This window comes from Rhincodon typus, chromosome 25 (genome assembly GCF_021869965.1).
Source record: "Rhincodon typus isolate 14 chromosome 25, sRhiTyp1.1, whole genome shotgun sequence".
Taxonomy (NCBI): Eukaryota; Metazoa; Chordata; class Chondrichthyes; order Orectolobiformes; family Rhincodontidae; genus Rhincodon; species Rhincodon typus.
In genome coordinates this window covers 35,343,825-35,361,211 of record NC_063356.1, presented here as the reverse complement: position 1 = coordinate 35,361,211, position 17,387 = coordinate 35,343,825, and the positions used below count along the sequence as shown (strand labels likewise).

Genomic DNA, 17,387 nt, shown 5'->3' with positions numbered 1-17,387 from the left:
TACGAAATCATTCTTTAGAGTCTATTAGAGTCAGAGGTACAAAGAAAAAGAATATTATAGTAGGAAGAGGACAACAGCTCCATGTTGAGGCATGCTTTGGCGGCTTTCTTATTCATCCTGCCAGGAAAAGGCAGAACCCTATAAGCTGGGCAGAGACGGCGGTTAGCACACCAACAGCAAAAATGCAACCATGAAGGAAGCTAAAAAGGAGTCTCTCATTTCCCCTTCTCAAGAGAATCCAAAAGAGGTCACTAGACATTACATGTATGTCTCCCCATACAGTAGCAGTCCTCTCAAGGCCTGATCAATGAAGGTAGGAATGAGCAGCAATCAATAATTTGATCAGTCTATGATTTTTTAAAAATTCTTTTGTGGGATGTGGGTGTCATTGGCTATACGAACATAAGTTGCCCATCCCACTTGCCATGGAAAAGATAGTGGTCAATCAACCTTTGTGAACCCATTCAGCCTAGCTAGTCAAACAGTGGTATGAGAGAGAAAGTTACAAGACTTTGATTCTGATAGTCAAGGTGGTATTATTCCAAGTCAGAATATTGTGTACAGCTTGGAAGGGAACTTGCAAACGTTTACACTCATGCATCTGTTTCCAGTGGCAATATTTGCAAATCTGAAACGTGCCGCTGAGGTGTTTTGACTGCAATGCACATTGTACATAGTGGCAGCAGTGCGTACTGTCAACTATAGACAAAGTTAACATGAGTGGATGGGGTACTATCAACCAGACTGCATTGTGTCAGGTGGCATTGAGCTTTCAGTGCTGTTAGCAGCCCTAATTAGCCAGGCAAGTAAAGCTATTGCATCACATTCCTGACAGTTCCCTTGCAGGTGACAGACAGGCAACGATGACAGGAGTGGAGTTATTCGCTACAGCATGTCTAGCTGATGACATGATCTCGTAGCCATAGCACTTTTCGGGCTTGTCCAGTTCAGTTTCTGGACAATGGGAACTCCCACAATATCGATATTGGGGGATTCAATTATGGAGTGCCACTGAATTTCAACAGAAATAGGTAGATTCTCTCTTGTTGGTGGCAGTCATTGTCCAATAGCTGTGTAATGTGAATCTTACTTGGCTCTTATCAGCCCAAGTGTGAATGCTGTCCAGCTCTTATAGTACATGGCAACAGACTACCCCAGTGTCTGAGGAGTTGTGAATGCACAATAATGATCAGCAATCATTTGAAAACATTCCCTCCATCCTAATGTCAAAAGGGGCAAAGTGATCAACGAAGCAGCCAAAGATCTAGAACACCATCCTAAAGAATTTCTGCAGTGATGTCCTACAGCTGAGATGATTGGGCTCCAACAAATACAACAACGTTCCTTTGCACTAGGTATGACTCCGACTAATGGAGAGTAGCTCATGATTCCCATCAACTCCCATTTTGCTACTTTGAAACCACACTCCGGAAAATGCTGTCCTGACATCAAGGACAGACACTCTCGTCTCGTTTCAAGCTCAGCTCTTTTGAGTCAAGTTTGAACCAAGGTTGTAATGAGGTCTAGAACCAAGTTGCCCTGCAGAAACTCACACTGAGCATCAGTAAAGTGCTGCATGCTGGAACTGTTGTTAATACTTTTAATCAATTCGCCAATAATAGAAAGATGCTAAAGTGGCAATATTTGGCCAAATTGGATTCATCCTGCTTTCTATTGTCAGGCAGATGCCAGTAATGTAGCTGTATTTAACAGCTGGGCTATGGGCACAGCTAGTTCTGGCACACAAGGCAAAAACATTTCTGGGATGCTGTCAGGCCCAATAGCTTTTATAGTATCCAGTGCTTTTGGCTATTGCTTGACATTACACTGAGCGAGTCAAATTGATTAAAACCTGGCATCTATGGTGTTGGAGACTCCAGGGAAGAGGCAGTAACAAATCAACCACGTAGCATTTCCAGCTGAAGATGAATGCAAATGCTTCAATCTTGTCTTTTACATTTAGGTGATGACCTTCTCCATTGAGGAGGAGGCAGCTGCTCCACAAATTTCCTTGTTAATTGTTTGATTGCCCAGCAACATTCATAAATAGGTCTCATAGGTCATCAGAATTTTGATCTGGTCAGTTTACTATGGAATCACTCAGCCATATCACATTCTATTGGTCATACAGGTAATCCTGTGTCGTCACTTTGAGGTTAACAGCTCATTTTCATTTATGCCCTGATGCTACTCCCAGCCAGTACTCAATGAGCCAGGGTTAATCCTCTGACTTGATGGAAATGGACAGCAAAGGGACATGCCAGGCCACAAGATTGCAGGTGCGTTTTTTTTTGAGGGGGATGGAAGATGTGAGAGATAGAGCACAAGAGCGCATGCCATCTGGGAGAGGACCAGAGGGACATGGGGTGTGACTTTTCTGGGGGAGTGGGGTGCAATAAAGCTGGAAGGAGAGCAGAGGGGAGTCAGTGGAAGAGCAGACCTCAGTACTGGACCCTCCTTGCTGCCCCCACTGCCAGACATCTGGGCCCCCTGCCCTTCCCACTCCACGGGTACCCATCCCTCATATTTCCTCCACCTCTGAAGCCCAGTTCAAAATTGTGCTCCGTTCCCTGTACATGCGCAGTAATGCATTTGTGCATGATGCCACACATGAAGTCCACATGATATTATTATCAGCACTTGGAACAATGCATTCCCCAATGAGCACACGTGTGGTATTAATTCCTACCTAAACAGTCATAGACAGATACAAGTAGATGGGCAAGGAGAAGGTGTAGTCAGTTCTTCCCTCTTGTTAATTACCTCACCACTGCCGTAGACCTAATCTGGCAGACATCATCTTCACAGCGCAGACAGTTCAGTCAGTAGTAGCACCACCAAGCCAGTCAGACAGGACATATCCATGAACGGTGATGGTGTACCTGGGTCATTAGCTGCAAGGTATGACCGAGTATGAGAGTGGAAGGCTGTTGCTTGACAACTCTACGGGATAACTTGCTCAAATTTCGTGCAAGCCCCACCATACTAAGTAGTCTGCAGGCGTGGGTGTGATGGTAATCTAATTGGCCACTCATCTGTAGTCAATGTGCTACTGGTGCCTTTCATTACCTTTTTACAATGCCTCTCACCTTTCAATCCATCTCCCATGGACTGAAAGTCCATGGGTGATTTTCTGTTCCACTGAAAGCCAACCAAGATTGCAAGTGGAACATTTCTAAATATCTAATGTGAAACTAGTTCCAAGAGAGAATCAGCCTACCAGGCAAAATGATCCCTAACTCATAACAAATATGCAATGTCACTGAGGAGTTACAGGACTGCTGGTGTAAAATGTAGTGGTGTTACATTGGTGCATGAAAGAACACTACTCTGAAGTGAGGGCAGAACAAAGTTGTAAGCCCGATATAAGACAATACAGGAAAGAGATCGAGTACTTGGTGGCGTGGTTTAAAGATAACAATCTCTCCTTCAACGTCAGCAAAACTAAAGAGCTGATCATCGATTTCAGGAAGCAAGAAGGATGACATGCTCGTATCTACATCAATGGAGCTGAGGTGGAGATGGTCGAGAGCATTAAGTTCCTTGGAGGGATGACCACCAACTCTGTGTCCTGGACCACCCACATTGATGTGACGATCAACAGCACCTTTTGTTCCTCAAGAACCAAGGAAATTCAGCATGTCCATAAGGACTCTCACTAACCTTTACAGATGCACCACAGAAAGCATTCTATTGGGATGCATTACGGCTTGGTAAGGCAACTGCTCTGCCTGGGACCATAAGAAAATACCTAAAGTTGTGAACACAGCCCAGTCCATCACGCAAGCTAACTCCAAAACCTTAAAGCTAACCTTCCATCCATTGGCTCCATCTACACTTCTTGCTGGCTCAGAAAGGCAGCCAAAATCAAAGACTCCTCCACCCCTGTTATAATCTCTTCCAACCTTGTCAGACAGAAGATACAAAAAGCTTAAATACACAAAATCAACAGGTTCAAGAACAGCTCCTTCCCCGCTGTTATTAGACTTCTGAACGAATCTCTCAAAATTCAAATCTAATGTTGATCCTGCTTTTTGCAGCATCTACTTTGCAGCCATAACTCTCTATTCCTCGCTTTGTTCAAAAACCCTATGATCTTCGTGTGGTATGATCTGCCTGTACTGCAGGCGAAACAAAACTTCACACTACTTAGATACATGTGACAATAATAAATCAAGTCAAGTTTTGCTCTGCTCTGAACTGTGCTATAACTAAATTGGGAAAGTACTGGGCACCCAGGTAAACATCTCCTCACCTTGATCAGCAAAAGCAAACTGATGCCAAGAACTGGTAACCAACATTTCTTGTCCTATTAATTATAATCTGCCAGCTATCTCAATCTTCTAATTTCACCTAAAGATTAGTTATTCTAAAACAATTCTAAAATATTACACGTAATTAGTAGCAATTCCAAATCAACAGAATCCTTCCCTTCTCTGAATATTCAACAAGAAATAGTTAATCCACTTTCATTTGGGACAAAAGAAAGTAATTTTTCCGTAGCAGTATATCCACGGTTCAAACATCCTTTCTGTAAACAGTAACTTGGCACGTGAACAAGAAGCATGTATTTTATAGATTTCCTGCTTGAATTTTTTTCCCCACATGACTTTCATACCCATGTTCAAATTAAACAATCACTGAAAGCACAGGTTTTACACTGCCCAGCAGGTATAACCAGAATGTAATAAAATTTCCTGAAATCCACTTTGTCTATAATAGTCATAAAGCAACAGATTTAAAACGACAGATTAAAAACGACAGATTAAAATACAGCAGTTATTGGTGCCAATTAAATCTTCAGTCGTAAGTGAAAACACTTCACTGCATTTTGCAACATCACCAAAGTAGCAAGACACTTTCATTTCCATGAGTAATTCCTTTGAATTTACTATACAGGTACAGTGTATCAGCTCAAGCTGAAAACTGCACTTTTTTTAAACTATCACCCAACTTAGTCTCCTCACTGACATCTTTGGTTGGGAAAGTCCTTGGAGCCATTTCCACTTCAATAAAGTGCAGCAGGATCTTTATTTACATGCACAAGCTGATCTTCTGCTCCACTTCCAATAAAGTTATGCCGATGGATTTGGAGCAACTCGAAAGAATTTCCTGGGCTATTTTGCAATGTGTCTATTTCTTATAAAACTGCCCCTTGTATTCTTTATTACAAAAAAGATATTGTCAGTCTACGTGTCCAACCTGAACAACCCAAAAATTGCCAAGATCCAAAAGTCAATATGGATTCTGCCCAGAGGTTGACAGATTTGAGGTATTCTACTCATTTTGGAGAAACACTAGAAAACTGATGGAATCACAAGTATAGAATATTTAGAACCATGCTTAGAAGAGTTTAATCTCATGTATCTGTACTAGCTCTTTGTCAGACTAATTGAAGAGAAATCTTCATTTCAACAGTTTATCCAATTTTCCTTGAAGAGGCAAATTACTCAACTATTCATGACAAAGGATTTTACACTGATAACCCATTTTCTTAGGGTATTTTTAACTGATAACCTCACTGTGAAGATTTCCACCTCAAAGAGAATGTTTTTATTCCTCAGAATATTGGGATGTTTTCATCAGATTTACTGCTGTATTTCTTTGTACCTAAAGTAGTATTTGTTCCGTATTTCACTGCTGTCCAAAATATAAAGTGATGTTGCCTTTAGATCACCACACAAATATAATGAAGCAAAAATGCTAACACAGGAGTATTCATTCTGAATTTTTTCTGATATTTGATCTTTTTTATAAACACCCAAGCGAGGGGGAAAAACCTTTACGTAGCCCTATATATTGCACATACCCACCATTACAGCAGGTCAACATTACCAATCAAGGAGGCCAGATACAGCTCGAGGAACAAAATAAGGTGGAATTAAAAGTCCAAATCCAATGGGGTTATTTTGCTAGAAGTAGGGCAGATGGTCTGTTTCTGCATGCAAAACGTTTCCTGCTGCACTTCACTGAAGTGAAGTGGAAATGGCTTAAGTTCCACAGTTGCTAAGTGCTCAGCATAACCACACTGAATCTAAGTAACTGAGGTTATGAATTGACAAGGAGTGGTAAGTTATCTTTCAATAATATATCAAGACATATTTAGATATATCACTATCCAATTATTTATACATTCTATCAGTATTCCAAGTAAGAACAAGTTTTTTTACATCCCAATTTCAAAAACCCTTTAAGAAAATGGATCCGTTAAAACTGCTTTGTGATGTAACTGACATTATGATCCCACATCACAGAAGCAAATTGTTTTCATGGTTACCAAGCTGCAAAAATGATCGTGAACAGATTTCAAAAGCAATACCCTAAAAGATCAGAGTGCAGTTACCTAACTGATTGGACAATCATAACCTATAGAGCTAGCCTGTCAAAAACAGATTTGCTTCAGCTAACACTATATGACCAAAAGCAGTGTGCTAAATCCTAATGCACTAATAATTTTGAATTCTGTACCATTAACAATCTCTAGCCTACCTTATTAGCTGTAGAAAGTTGGGTCTAGATCTGAATCATCTCCAGACTTAACTTTTTCAATGTTCTCTTTGTCAAGATCAGGACTAGTATCCTTCACCAAATTCCTTTTCTGTAAAAAGCCTGCTCAAGCCCACCTAACCAATGGTCAACCATCTTTCTATAACATCACCTCATCATACTTGAAGACATCATTGCCACTTTACAATTCTACTCTGAACCTGTTAATTGGTTTTCCTAGATATCTCAACCCCAACCTCTTGACTCCAGTCAATATGTGGCCATTTCAAATATACCCTCTAGAAGCTTCAAAACGCCTTCAACAACTTCGACGGCGCAGTGGCAAACAAACACACGGTCTTCAAACAACAGAAGCCAGGGACTCAACTGCAAAAAGTGTAAAGAAACAGAAGAGGTTTATTCAATTCACAGCGTCAACCACCTCACTTCTCAAAAAGCCCATGTCCTCTCAGTGGATTCAGCAGAAATTAAAATATTGAACAACTCAACTACAGGAAAAAGAACGAGAATTAATCGCAAAGTTTGTGCAGATTGCAACAACTCAATCCACGTTTATGTATCACTAGTGTTTTTTTTGTCAATGGAACATAATAAAACTTTCAAAGCAAAAAAAAAAGTCAATCGCCTTGCGTGGATGAAAGGCTCTTTGTGGGCTGCACACGGTTTTTTAAAAAAAACTCTCTCCAACCATGTAGCCCATCCCACCCACCCCCCATCCAGCCAACTACCATCCATCCACACAGTAGATCCCAAACCAGACGCTGCAACAGCAACAAAATCAAGAACCGACCAGATGGTCGCAATGGGGAAAGGTGTGTGGCGTGGCGGGGCGGAAATAGGTGAGGGTCTAGAATCAACCCACAAGGCCCGGGCCGCAGCGTAAGCCTCGGCCTGGCGCTGCCAGCGGGCGGGCGACAGAGTGCGAGCAGCCCCGGCTCCGAAACCATCCCCACTCACTTCTTCAGAATCTTCTCCTTTTTGATTCGGCTTCGCTTCTTGCGCGCTTGCAGAGCCAGGACTGGAGAAAAAAAAAAAATACGAGAGAGAAGGAAGAAGGTTAGAGCGGTAATTGAGGGTGTACGAAACGGATGTTTCTGACCGCACCACCCCGCCAGTCAGGCCAAGCCGGCTGAAAAGCTCCCTCACCTTTTCGGGAGCTCATGTTGGAACCGGTCCCCACACAACCACCAGCGCGCAAGCGCAAACCTACTGTTTTTTCTAACTATCGTTCTCTTATCCCTCCCCCCTCCCCATCCGGAACCACCCACAAACTACTGTTCCGACCTCCGACCGCCAGGTGGTGGGCAAACCTCCTATTAGCACGGCCGCCCTTGACGTCACTCGAGCCACGTGACATTATTGGTTTCTTTGCGTCTAGGGTATTGGAGTGTCCTCACTTTAAGTCTGCAAATTCTCTCACCATTAGAGTAATTTCCGGAAATATTCAGGCGGTATTAGACTTTGTGGAATAATAGGTACAGTAATAATATGGTTCCAAAATTGGCTGAATGGTAGGGAACATAGAGTAATGGTTAATGGATTTTTTCCCCCACCAGGCAAAGGCTTGGGATGGAGTCAGTGTTGGGCCCTTTGCTTTTTGTGATGTACGTTAATGACATAGACTGTGCTGTGAAGGGTCTAATTTCAATATTTGCAAATCATAAAAAACTTGGAAGCATTGTAAATTAGGGAGAGTAGTGTAGCACTTTCGAGAGGGATATAGACAAGTTGTTGAATGGGCAGATAGGTGGCAAATTCAAAATGGAGGAGTAAGCGATGCATTTTTGAAGGAAGATCCGGAGAGACAACTTGAAGTAAAGGATACAACTCTAAAACGAGTGCAGATGCAGAGGAACCCGGTTGTGTACGTTTATAAGTCACAAAGGGTGACCAGTTATTAAAACACACCTTTTATTAATAGGGGGAATAGAGTAAAGACAGGTAGGATATGCTAAACTTACACTCAGTCTCAGCTGAAGTACCATGTCAGTTTTGGGCACACACTTCACAAAACAGGCATTCACAATCAAGGCATTAGAGGAACTATAGATTATGTTTATGGGAGTTATTCCAGGGGTAAGGAATTCCAGCTATGAAGATAGATGGGAGACATTGGGACTGCTTTCCTTGAGAAGAGAAGGCTGAGAGGAGATCTGATTGAAGTACTTAAGATCATGAGAGCACTGGACAGAGTAAATTAGGAGAAAATGTTTCCACTCATGAAAGATTGGAGAACGAGAAGGCATAGAATTAAACTAATTAGTAAAAGAAGTAAAAGTGATATGAGTCAAGCAATGAGTGGTTGGATCAAGAATGCACTATCTGGAGAGTGAGGGAGACAGGTTCAATTTAGATGTTTAAAAGCAAATTAGACAATGTTGAAAAGGAACGATGTGTAGGATTTTGGTGAGAATGCAGAGAGAAATGGCTCTAAATCAAATGCTTTCTTGGAGACCCAGTGCAGGAATGAATGGCTTCGTTCTGCACAGTAACAAGTCTGTAATCCTGTGGAAATAAAAACAGAGTTAATGTTTCAGGTAAATGGTTTTGCACCAGAGCTGGGAAAAGACACAACCATCTTCATCAGTGGCCTTCCCTTCATCATAATATTAGAAATGAGGATGATTGCTGCTGATTGCACAATGTTCTGTATCATTTGTGACTCCTCAGATAGCGAAACAGTCCATGTCCAAATGCAGCAAGATGTGGACATTCAGGCTTAGGCTGACAAGTGGCGAGTAATATTTGCACCATATAAGTTACAGGCTATAAGATATGGAGCAGAAGTGGGCTAGTTAACGCATCAAGCCTGCTCCACCATTCATTGAGATCAAAGCTGATCTGATAATCCTCAATTCCACTGTCCTGACTTTTTCCTTAACTCTTGATTTCCTTCCTGATTAAAAATCTGTCTTTGTCTTGACTATACCTAACAACCCAGCCTCGACAGCCCTCTGCAATAAATAATTGCACAGATTCGCAAGCCTCAGAGAGAAGAAATTCTTTGTCATCTCTGTTTTAAACATGTGACCCCTTATGAGATTATGCATTTTGGTCCTAGCCTCTTGCACAAGGAGAAACAACCTGTCCTATCACGTCCCTTAAGATCTGTGTGTGTACTGATTTCTATCCCTCTGGCAGGAATGAAGCTATCCCAATAGCATAAATTCATTAATTAATCCATGCATGTACCACAATCTATTTACTCTCCTGACATCTGCAATATATGACATGGGGGATCTCTGAACCTCCTCCAATGACATCTCAGTTGTACTGCCTTCGTACAACTCGAAGACTCTAGAAAACTATAACTTAACAATTGCCTTTATTTCCCAACCTGTATTAGATACAGATCCACCTCTAACCTTCTTTGTAAGTTCACAGCAGTGTTTTTGTCTGTGTGTTTGTCACTTTTTGTTATTTTTTGATGTACTAAAACACTACTGTCCTTCACTCAAGAAACCACTAGAATTGGCTCTCCATTTTAAATCTGGGTTAATTAAGTTGATTGAAGTGTCATGGCTACATGCTAAAAGAGAAGCAAAACAAAAATATATTTGTTGTGTATTTGTATATTTGTTGTGATTGACTGAAAGGGGGCCAAGAAAGGGAGAAGCTATGACCCCTTAACTTGAGCAATAAAGTCTCTTGCCATTCTTGCAACATCACTGTGGGATTGTCTCACGGCCATCAACTTTGGCTATCACTTCATCATCTCTCTTGCCCTCGTCTACCTCTCTCCCTTCTTCATTTTCTGTGTTAACATATTACTTGTCTGACCTCCAGTCTTAGATGAGCAATTATCTCTTCCAGCTATCAAGCTATCAAATTTGGCCCTGTCACAAATTCCATATCCATGACACCGACTTCATTCTCCTCCCTGGCTATTGCTTTAAGTTGAAACAAACTGTTCATGACCTTGGCATCCTGTTCAATCCCTTCAGAATTTCCAATCACATATCCTATCCTTCACAAAAAGCACTGTCAATCTCCTTCTGATTACCTCTGCCCTATTTGGCACATTCGCTTATATTGTTTTTGTCACTTCCGCACACAACTCTTCTGGATAACTATGTGTCCTTCAAACTCCATAAAGTCAAGTTTATCCAAACCTATGCTGCCTGCATTCTAAGGTGAAACTACTTAATCCCCAGCCTATCTTGCTGACTGATTCCCCCCCATGCCTCAAATTTAAAATTATGATCTTTACATTTAGGATTGGCTGCCCTTTCCTTGCTGTACAACCTTTTCTTGCTGAAAATCTATCCCCAAACTTTTCAATTTACTTGCTCCAGCCTCTTGTGCATCTTCTAGTTTTGTACACCACTATTGCCAGTCATGTCTGCAGTTGCTTAATTTCAACATTGCAGAATTCCTTTCCACATCTCTGTCCTTCAAATCCCTCCTTAAATCTAACTCTTTGGCCAAGATTATCTTCACACTTCCTAACATTTCTTTAATTTTGCTTTTATAAAATGACTTTGGCCATATTCGTTCATTTAAAGTGTTACATAAATGTGAATGTTTTTGCTGTTGCCATTCATTGTTCTTATCTTGTCCTTGAAAAAGAAAGCAAAAATGGACAAATTATCTTTTGTTACCCTGTCAAGTAATAATATTGTTTTCAGAATGCGGTCCAAAACAGTTGTGATGGCAATGCACACAGTTACATACCACATAAATCTTTTTGGTTGAATTGAAAGAATATAGGGATGTATCTGAAGTATTGGTCATAATGGAAGTGCAAAGAAAATAATGAAATCTTATTGCCAATGATGTTATGTAATTCAAGCAATTTAATTCAGTTTGAGCAGATAACTGAAAACATATTTAGTGCAGTCTTAAATTGTGTGCCTTGCTACTCCATCATTGCTTTATGTGGAAAAGTTATTACACTTTTCAATTAGCTGCGAGTTAGAATTGGAATTGGCACCCACAATCCACGACCCTGGTCTAAGTTTAAGATATTTTCTAATCAATCTGTTCAGATTTATTATTATACCCTCTGGAGCAGGTGAGAAGTGAACCCAGGCCTCCTGGCTCAGAGGTAGTGTTACAAGATGGAGAGGATCAACCAAATCAAATCAGCTTCTCTATCCCTATATTCGCATCAATGACCTTTAAAATTGACCCCAGTAGTTCTTAACCAGATTTTTGATTAACTAGTACCAAACTTTGTGAATAGCTGATACCAGACGCCAGTTTTATAGTGTAAACAAAAGATTTAACAATTTATTAATAATACAGAACCCTTAGCAGAGCAAAGTTAAACCACAAAGTAACCTATTAATGTCTATGATTTAAACCTAATCCCGTTTAATTCTAGCCCCCAATCTTAAACAGAGATAGACAGACAAACATGCAGGTTTGAGGGATAAATCAAAAGGAAAAAAATAAATGAGATGTCACCTAAAGCCTCTCTGGAGTTGAAACGTCTCTAGAGTGCTTTTTAACAAGGAACAATCTGCAATTTACTTTCTGGCCCAGCTTCATAAACAAATATCAGTTTGTTTGTTTTTTTTTTGAAACAAATCAAAGCCCAAAGGTCCTCTTCAGCTCTCAGCTCACAGTTCAAAGCTCCAAATAAAAAAACGATAATGAAATGAAAGATCAGCGAGGTTTCTAACAGTAGGAACACTATCACTGTGTCACAGGAGCCGTCCTGACTAAGCTTAATAATGACCCTGATGTACTCAATTCTGAACAGGGTCTCCTTTCCTCGTCTGATCATCTTAGCAGCGTTTTCACCCCTGTTGAAGTTGGATCACTCTTATTTGCACTTGCATTACATAATGCAGTAATGACAAACTTGCTCAGACACAAAAATACCATACCTGGTTCATGAAACTGCTGCAAGCCTTTAAGTCCTGTATTCCCAGTGAAAACCCAAACAGTCATTTCTGAAGCTATTGTTTTAAAACCATATTAAAAAATATTATATTTATACATTTAAAAAGACTGATTTCAGAATTAAAGGTGGAATCAAAGCTCAAAGCATTGTGTTCTCTGTACTTCCTGATGGGCTTAGACCTAATTAGAAAATGCAATCTTCAAATTATAATATGCATAGGTCATGGACAAGAAATTGTACAAGTTTCCCTTTTTGAGCACAAGACCCTGAAAGGTATGTGATATGGAGTATAGCCATGGGTGGAATGTGGATTGGAAACAATCATTTGGTAGCATAACGGCTCAAGTCATGTAAATCTACCAATATACTTAAGGAGGCTTATTCCAGTATCTCTGTGTGGGAATTACATTGTAAGGCACCAACAACATGTTTAGAGAAGATAATATTGACATCGTGGAGCATAGCAGTGTTTAGGGAAAATCAAAGGTTTTGCAGCAGAGATAAAGTGAGGCATAGAAGTATTAGTCAACAAGCTAAATGTTATGACTTAATGATAAAGAGAGAATGAATGGTAGTTTACCTAATGGTGGTAGCAGTTCTGGAGGTGTTATCAATTCATATAAGTGCTCTTCAGGAATAAAAACAGAAAGTTCTTGAAATACTCAGCAGATTTGCCAGCATCTATGGAAAGAGAAATAGAGTTAACACTAGGAATTGAGTATGTTTCTTCTTCAGAAAATGTATGCTTTTTTTAAATATATATATCGTTTTGTGTGTGTATATACATATTTTCAAGTATAGTTCCAGTTCAGAAAAGTAATAGTGGACTTGAAACATTAACTCCGTTTTTCTTCCTCCATAGATGCTGCCAGACCTGCGCTTTCAGTTTTCATTTCAGATTTCCAGCATACACAGTACTTTGTTTTTATTCTATTGATCCACAGGAATTGATTGCCTCTCAGAATATTATTAGCACGTCAAAATAAGTGAAACAATTTTCATGAATCTTTGATCAAAGATACTATAATACTACATCCAGGTGACCCGATTTGTGAAAATGGGACATGCCTGCAAACCTATTATTGGAAACACACCTGAAACAGCAATAGATCTGTCACAAGCTGTCCCAAAACAGCTGGTCCAGATACTGGGACAAGTATATTAAAATTAGGACTGTCATGGTCAACTGTGATCATCATAATCATATCAAATGTTTTCCAGACCCAAAACAGAATTTGAAAAAGGAACAGTAAGTTTGAGTTGTTGAAGCAGTGAATATAGAAAAGGGTAAAGGGCACATGTACCATGTACCAATATTCCAGCAACAGATTTCTGTATATAAATATATATTTTCTTGTGGCAACCTCATGATGATGGTCTTCTTCTGGCACTGCTGTAGCAGTTTGATACAACTGACTAGCTTTCTACAACTATTTCAAAAATGCAACTATTGACAAATGTGACTCCGAATCGAAGAAGCTTCATTTGCTGCAATATCAATGAAATGTTGCTCTCGTTCAGCCATCTATGAAGCGTGTGGCAGCTACCTGGGTGTCCACACCAGGTCCAAATTCAAGAAACAGCTGGATCCATCTTAACCAAAGGTGACATTTGAGAAAGGAATAAAAAAAATGCCTGCATTGTGTCTTCATCTCTCAGCAATTCTAGGATGGATCAGCTATCTGCTAAGTCGGGACACATGACTTAGTAGAATACTGCTTGGTGGAACCAACCTGCCTGATACTGTATCCCTCAGTACATCAGCACAAGCCTAGATTCTGGTCATACCTTTTTATAAATATACCTATACCTATAACAGTGGAATATGGATAACAGGTAACAATCTGTCCAGGATGCTACTGAGATGCAGCCAATAATTGTCAAAGGTTAATCTACCATGTTTGAAGGGGGCATCTTAGTCCTGTGATCCTATTGCTAAGCAAAAGCAGTCAACTATTTCTCCAAATATGTGTCATTAACATGCAGATAGAAGTATTTGGGAGTAAGTGGTGCAGTGGTAATGTCACTGCACTCAATATACAAAGGCCCAGCATACTGTCTGGGGGAGGATGGGTTGAAATCCCACCATGGTAGTTGTTGGAAATTAAATTGAATAAATAAAATTTGGAAAATAAAGCTGGCCTTATCGATTGTTGTCAAACTCCTTCTAGTTCACTCATGTCCTGTTGGCAAGGACATCTGCTATCCTTGCTTGGACTGGTCTAAATGTGACGCAAAGCTAAAATGTGGTTGACTTCCAACTGTGCTTTGAAATGGCCTAGCTAGTGACACAATTAGATCTCATGAATGACAAAAGAATGACAGAAAGGAAAAAGTACTAGAGTAGATGTATGAAATTTAATCATAGGGTCTAGCATAGTGTTAAGTAGATTGTTTGTGTTCCATTTGGATGTTGTTTTAACAAAATAGAATATACAACAACCATATACATTTTTATTCACAGAAGTTAGAATTATACGAGAAAGCATATGTTTATTTGGTAGGTTGTGACATTCATTCAGGTACTGATCGTTGTCAGAATTATGGGGTAAAATGTTGACACTGTGCCATTTTGCAGAATAGGCAGTTGATTGAAGGAATATTGCCTTATTTGAAATCGGCATAAAGGAAATAAAGCTCTGGTATTAGATTATTATGAATTTAGATTATTTTACACAGATAAAGGACTTAAGTAGCAAAATGTTGTTTGCAACAGGTACTGAAGAGTCCCGTGAATGCAAGACATTTAGTTACTATTCCAATGCAGCAATGGCAAGAAGCTAGCTCTTTTTGAGTGTCAGAATTGTGAAGAACTCAGTGAGCTACAAAAAACATGCACAGGGACATAATTTAATCCCCTCCCCACGGAAAGTTTGGTAGTAGGGACACTTAGGTGGGTGCCTGCCACCTTTCTGCCTCTGCCCTGATTAGGTTTATGGTGTGATCCCACAGTCATTATGTTCTTATGCCAGTTACAGCATGTGGATGATTTATTGGCCTTATCTAATTGCTGCAGTTTGGGTCTTAGGAAAGCCAACCGCTTCATGATAGTGAATGCCCTATCTTGCTGTGATGCCATAGGTGATGAATTCCCCACCTGTCCTTTTAGAGTTAGCCAGCTGATGAAAGCATATTGTACTATACCCCAGCTGATATTCCAAAGATCACTATTGCTGTTTTTCTGCAAAAGATGATGGTGTTGATAACCACACAAAGTGCAGAGCAAGCAAATGAACATAGCTGCAGATCCTCTTGTAGTAGGTCAAAGGCAGCCCTTGTTCTTCTTTGGTGAAGCATTATATCGCCAACATTCTTATGAACTGTGCTGCCTGACTTTAGCCTAAATCATTTGCTGCTTTTCTGCTGTCATAATAACAGCATACGCAGAGACATAATGTCATAACTACTTCTGAGAAACCCTGACTGTAGATATGGATTGGGGACTCTTCAGGTTCAAAATTCTTCTGTTATGTAGCTATAGATTTTAATTTCAAAGTTATCCTTAGTTCTCTGAATAAGCAAAAGCAATGAAACACAGAATGGCCTGTTGGTAATATACATAAATAAGTACTCTCTGCACTTAATGTGTGTTTTGTATGAAGAATTAAAGAGCATGGGGAAATGCAATAAGGAGTGATGTTGTGGTAGAAACCTGGTGGAGATAGTTATGTCCAATATTACTTCTATACTAAGCTATTTGTCCCCATCACGAACCAAAACTACGCTTGGAATTGCATCCTCAAACACTTTAAGGTAAAGATTACAGAACACAACATTTTGAGCTTTCTTATTGCAATTATTTAATTCTGTTTTCTTGAAAAGACCTTATTTTAGGTGATACTTCACAATATTGCAGTTGTGTCTTCCTTATCTCTCAGGGTCTTGTTGATGAAGGAAAACAAAGAGTCAATCAGAATCTTAATGGAGAAATGTCTATTAATTCAGTTTATAAAGAAGCCGCCATCGAATTTTCTAGAATATCCTCGGTTGGTAGCAGCTGTGTGTTGGCTTCCTGTGAAGAGAAGTAAATAAAACATGTTACATTCAGTCTAAAGAATACAGTATCTTTCCCAAATCATTTTTTTCTATTCTCTTCAGAAGAACATGACTCTAAAGGCTTAGTAGTGTTCAGCTCTAGGACATAAGTTTGAGTCTCAGCAGTGAGTACCAGAACCATATTCCATTCTGGCATTAGTTTTGAGCAGCGATAAAGTCAGAGCTTCCTAACATGTTATTCAATAATATAACAAGAAAAATGTTTATATTTTTGGATTATTGCTGTTGCTGCACTGCCATATCTTCATTGGAATTGAAACAAAAATGAGGCATCTAACAAGTTTTTGTGAACATTAGGTGTAAGAGTAGGCCATTTGACTCCTTGAACCTGCTCTAACGTTAAAGAAGATCATGGTTAATCTTCTATCTCAAAGTAATTTTATCGCCTTATTACCATATCCCCCCTTGCTATATTAACTTAGTAGACATCTCTACTAACTGGTACAGTTAGTGAAGTTATGGCAGTTCAGTGAAGAAGTTTTTAGGGAGAGTAGAAATTACATGTTTATTAAATTTGTAAAAATCAATTCTAAGTCAAGGCAAGGCTGAGACAAGGTGCTAAATCATCCTGACCTCAGCAATGAGGCTAGGAGGTTTTGACTCGTGGGCTGGATCTGTTTGCACCTTAGCAGTTGCTCTCCAAAAATTAGAAGAAGCCACAACTGGCTGGTGGACGGGAGTCGAATGTATAAATCCTGTGAAGCTCTTTGTAAAGCAATGATCCTAAGCATTGAGGTAGACAAAACCTCACAATTAATACTAAAGTGACAGAGCATGGGAGGTCTTAGCCTCACTTATAGGGTCACTGCCCAATCCACATCTTCAAACAAAAGATCCACTGGACACAGAGATAGTAGGAACTGCAGATGCTGGAGAATCTGAGATAACAAGGTGGAGAGCTGGATGAACACAGCAGGCCAAGCAGCATCAGAGGAGCAGGAAAGCTGACATTTCGGGCCTAGACCCTTCTTCG

General features: G+C 39.9%; 3 protein-coding genes across 3 annotated transcripts in view; 1 reads left to right on the top strand and 2 right to left on the bottom strand.

The window, feature by feature from the left end:
* The window catches only part of srpk1a (SRSF protein kinase 1a), a 77,082-nt gene extending 69,306 nt beyond the window's left edge, over nucleotides 1–7,776 (bottom strand). Inside the window, exons 1-2 of the mRNA XM_048612107.1 lie at nucleotides 7,654–7,776; nucleotides 7,465–7,525 (exon numbers count right to left, since the gene is read on the bottom strand). Of these exons, the coding sequence (XP_048468064.1) occupies nucleotides 7,465–7,525; nucleotides 7,654–7,669 (77 nt within the window). The 5' untranslated portion in view covers nucleotides 7,670–7,776. The remainder of the gene's footprint in view (nucleotides 1–7,464; nucleotides 7,526–7,653) is intronic.
* The window catches only part of LOC109913838 (cadherin EGF LAG seven-pass G-type receptor 2-like), a 990,249-nt gene that overhangs the window by 355,073 nt on the left and 617,789 nt on the right, over nucleotides 1–17,387 (top strand). The gene's annotated exons all lie outside the window — the stretch shown is intronic.
* The window catches only part of cfap276 (cilia and flagella associated protein 276), a 27,421-nt gene continuing 26,167 nt past the window's right edge, over nucleotides 16,134–17,387 (bottom strand). The window contains exon 6 of the mRNA XM_020511785.2: nucleotides 16,134–16,370. Coding sequence (XP_020367374.1) covers nucleotides 16,300–16,370 — 71 coding nt within the window. The 3' untranslated portion in view covers nucleotides 16,134–16,299. The remainder of the gene's footprint in view (nucleotides 16,371–17,387) is intronic.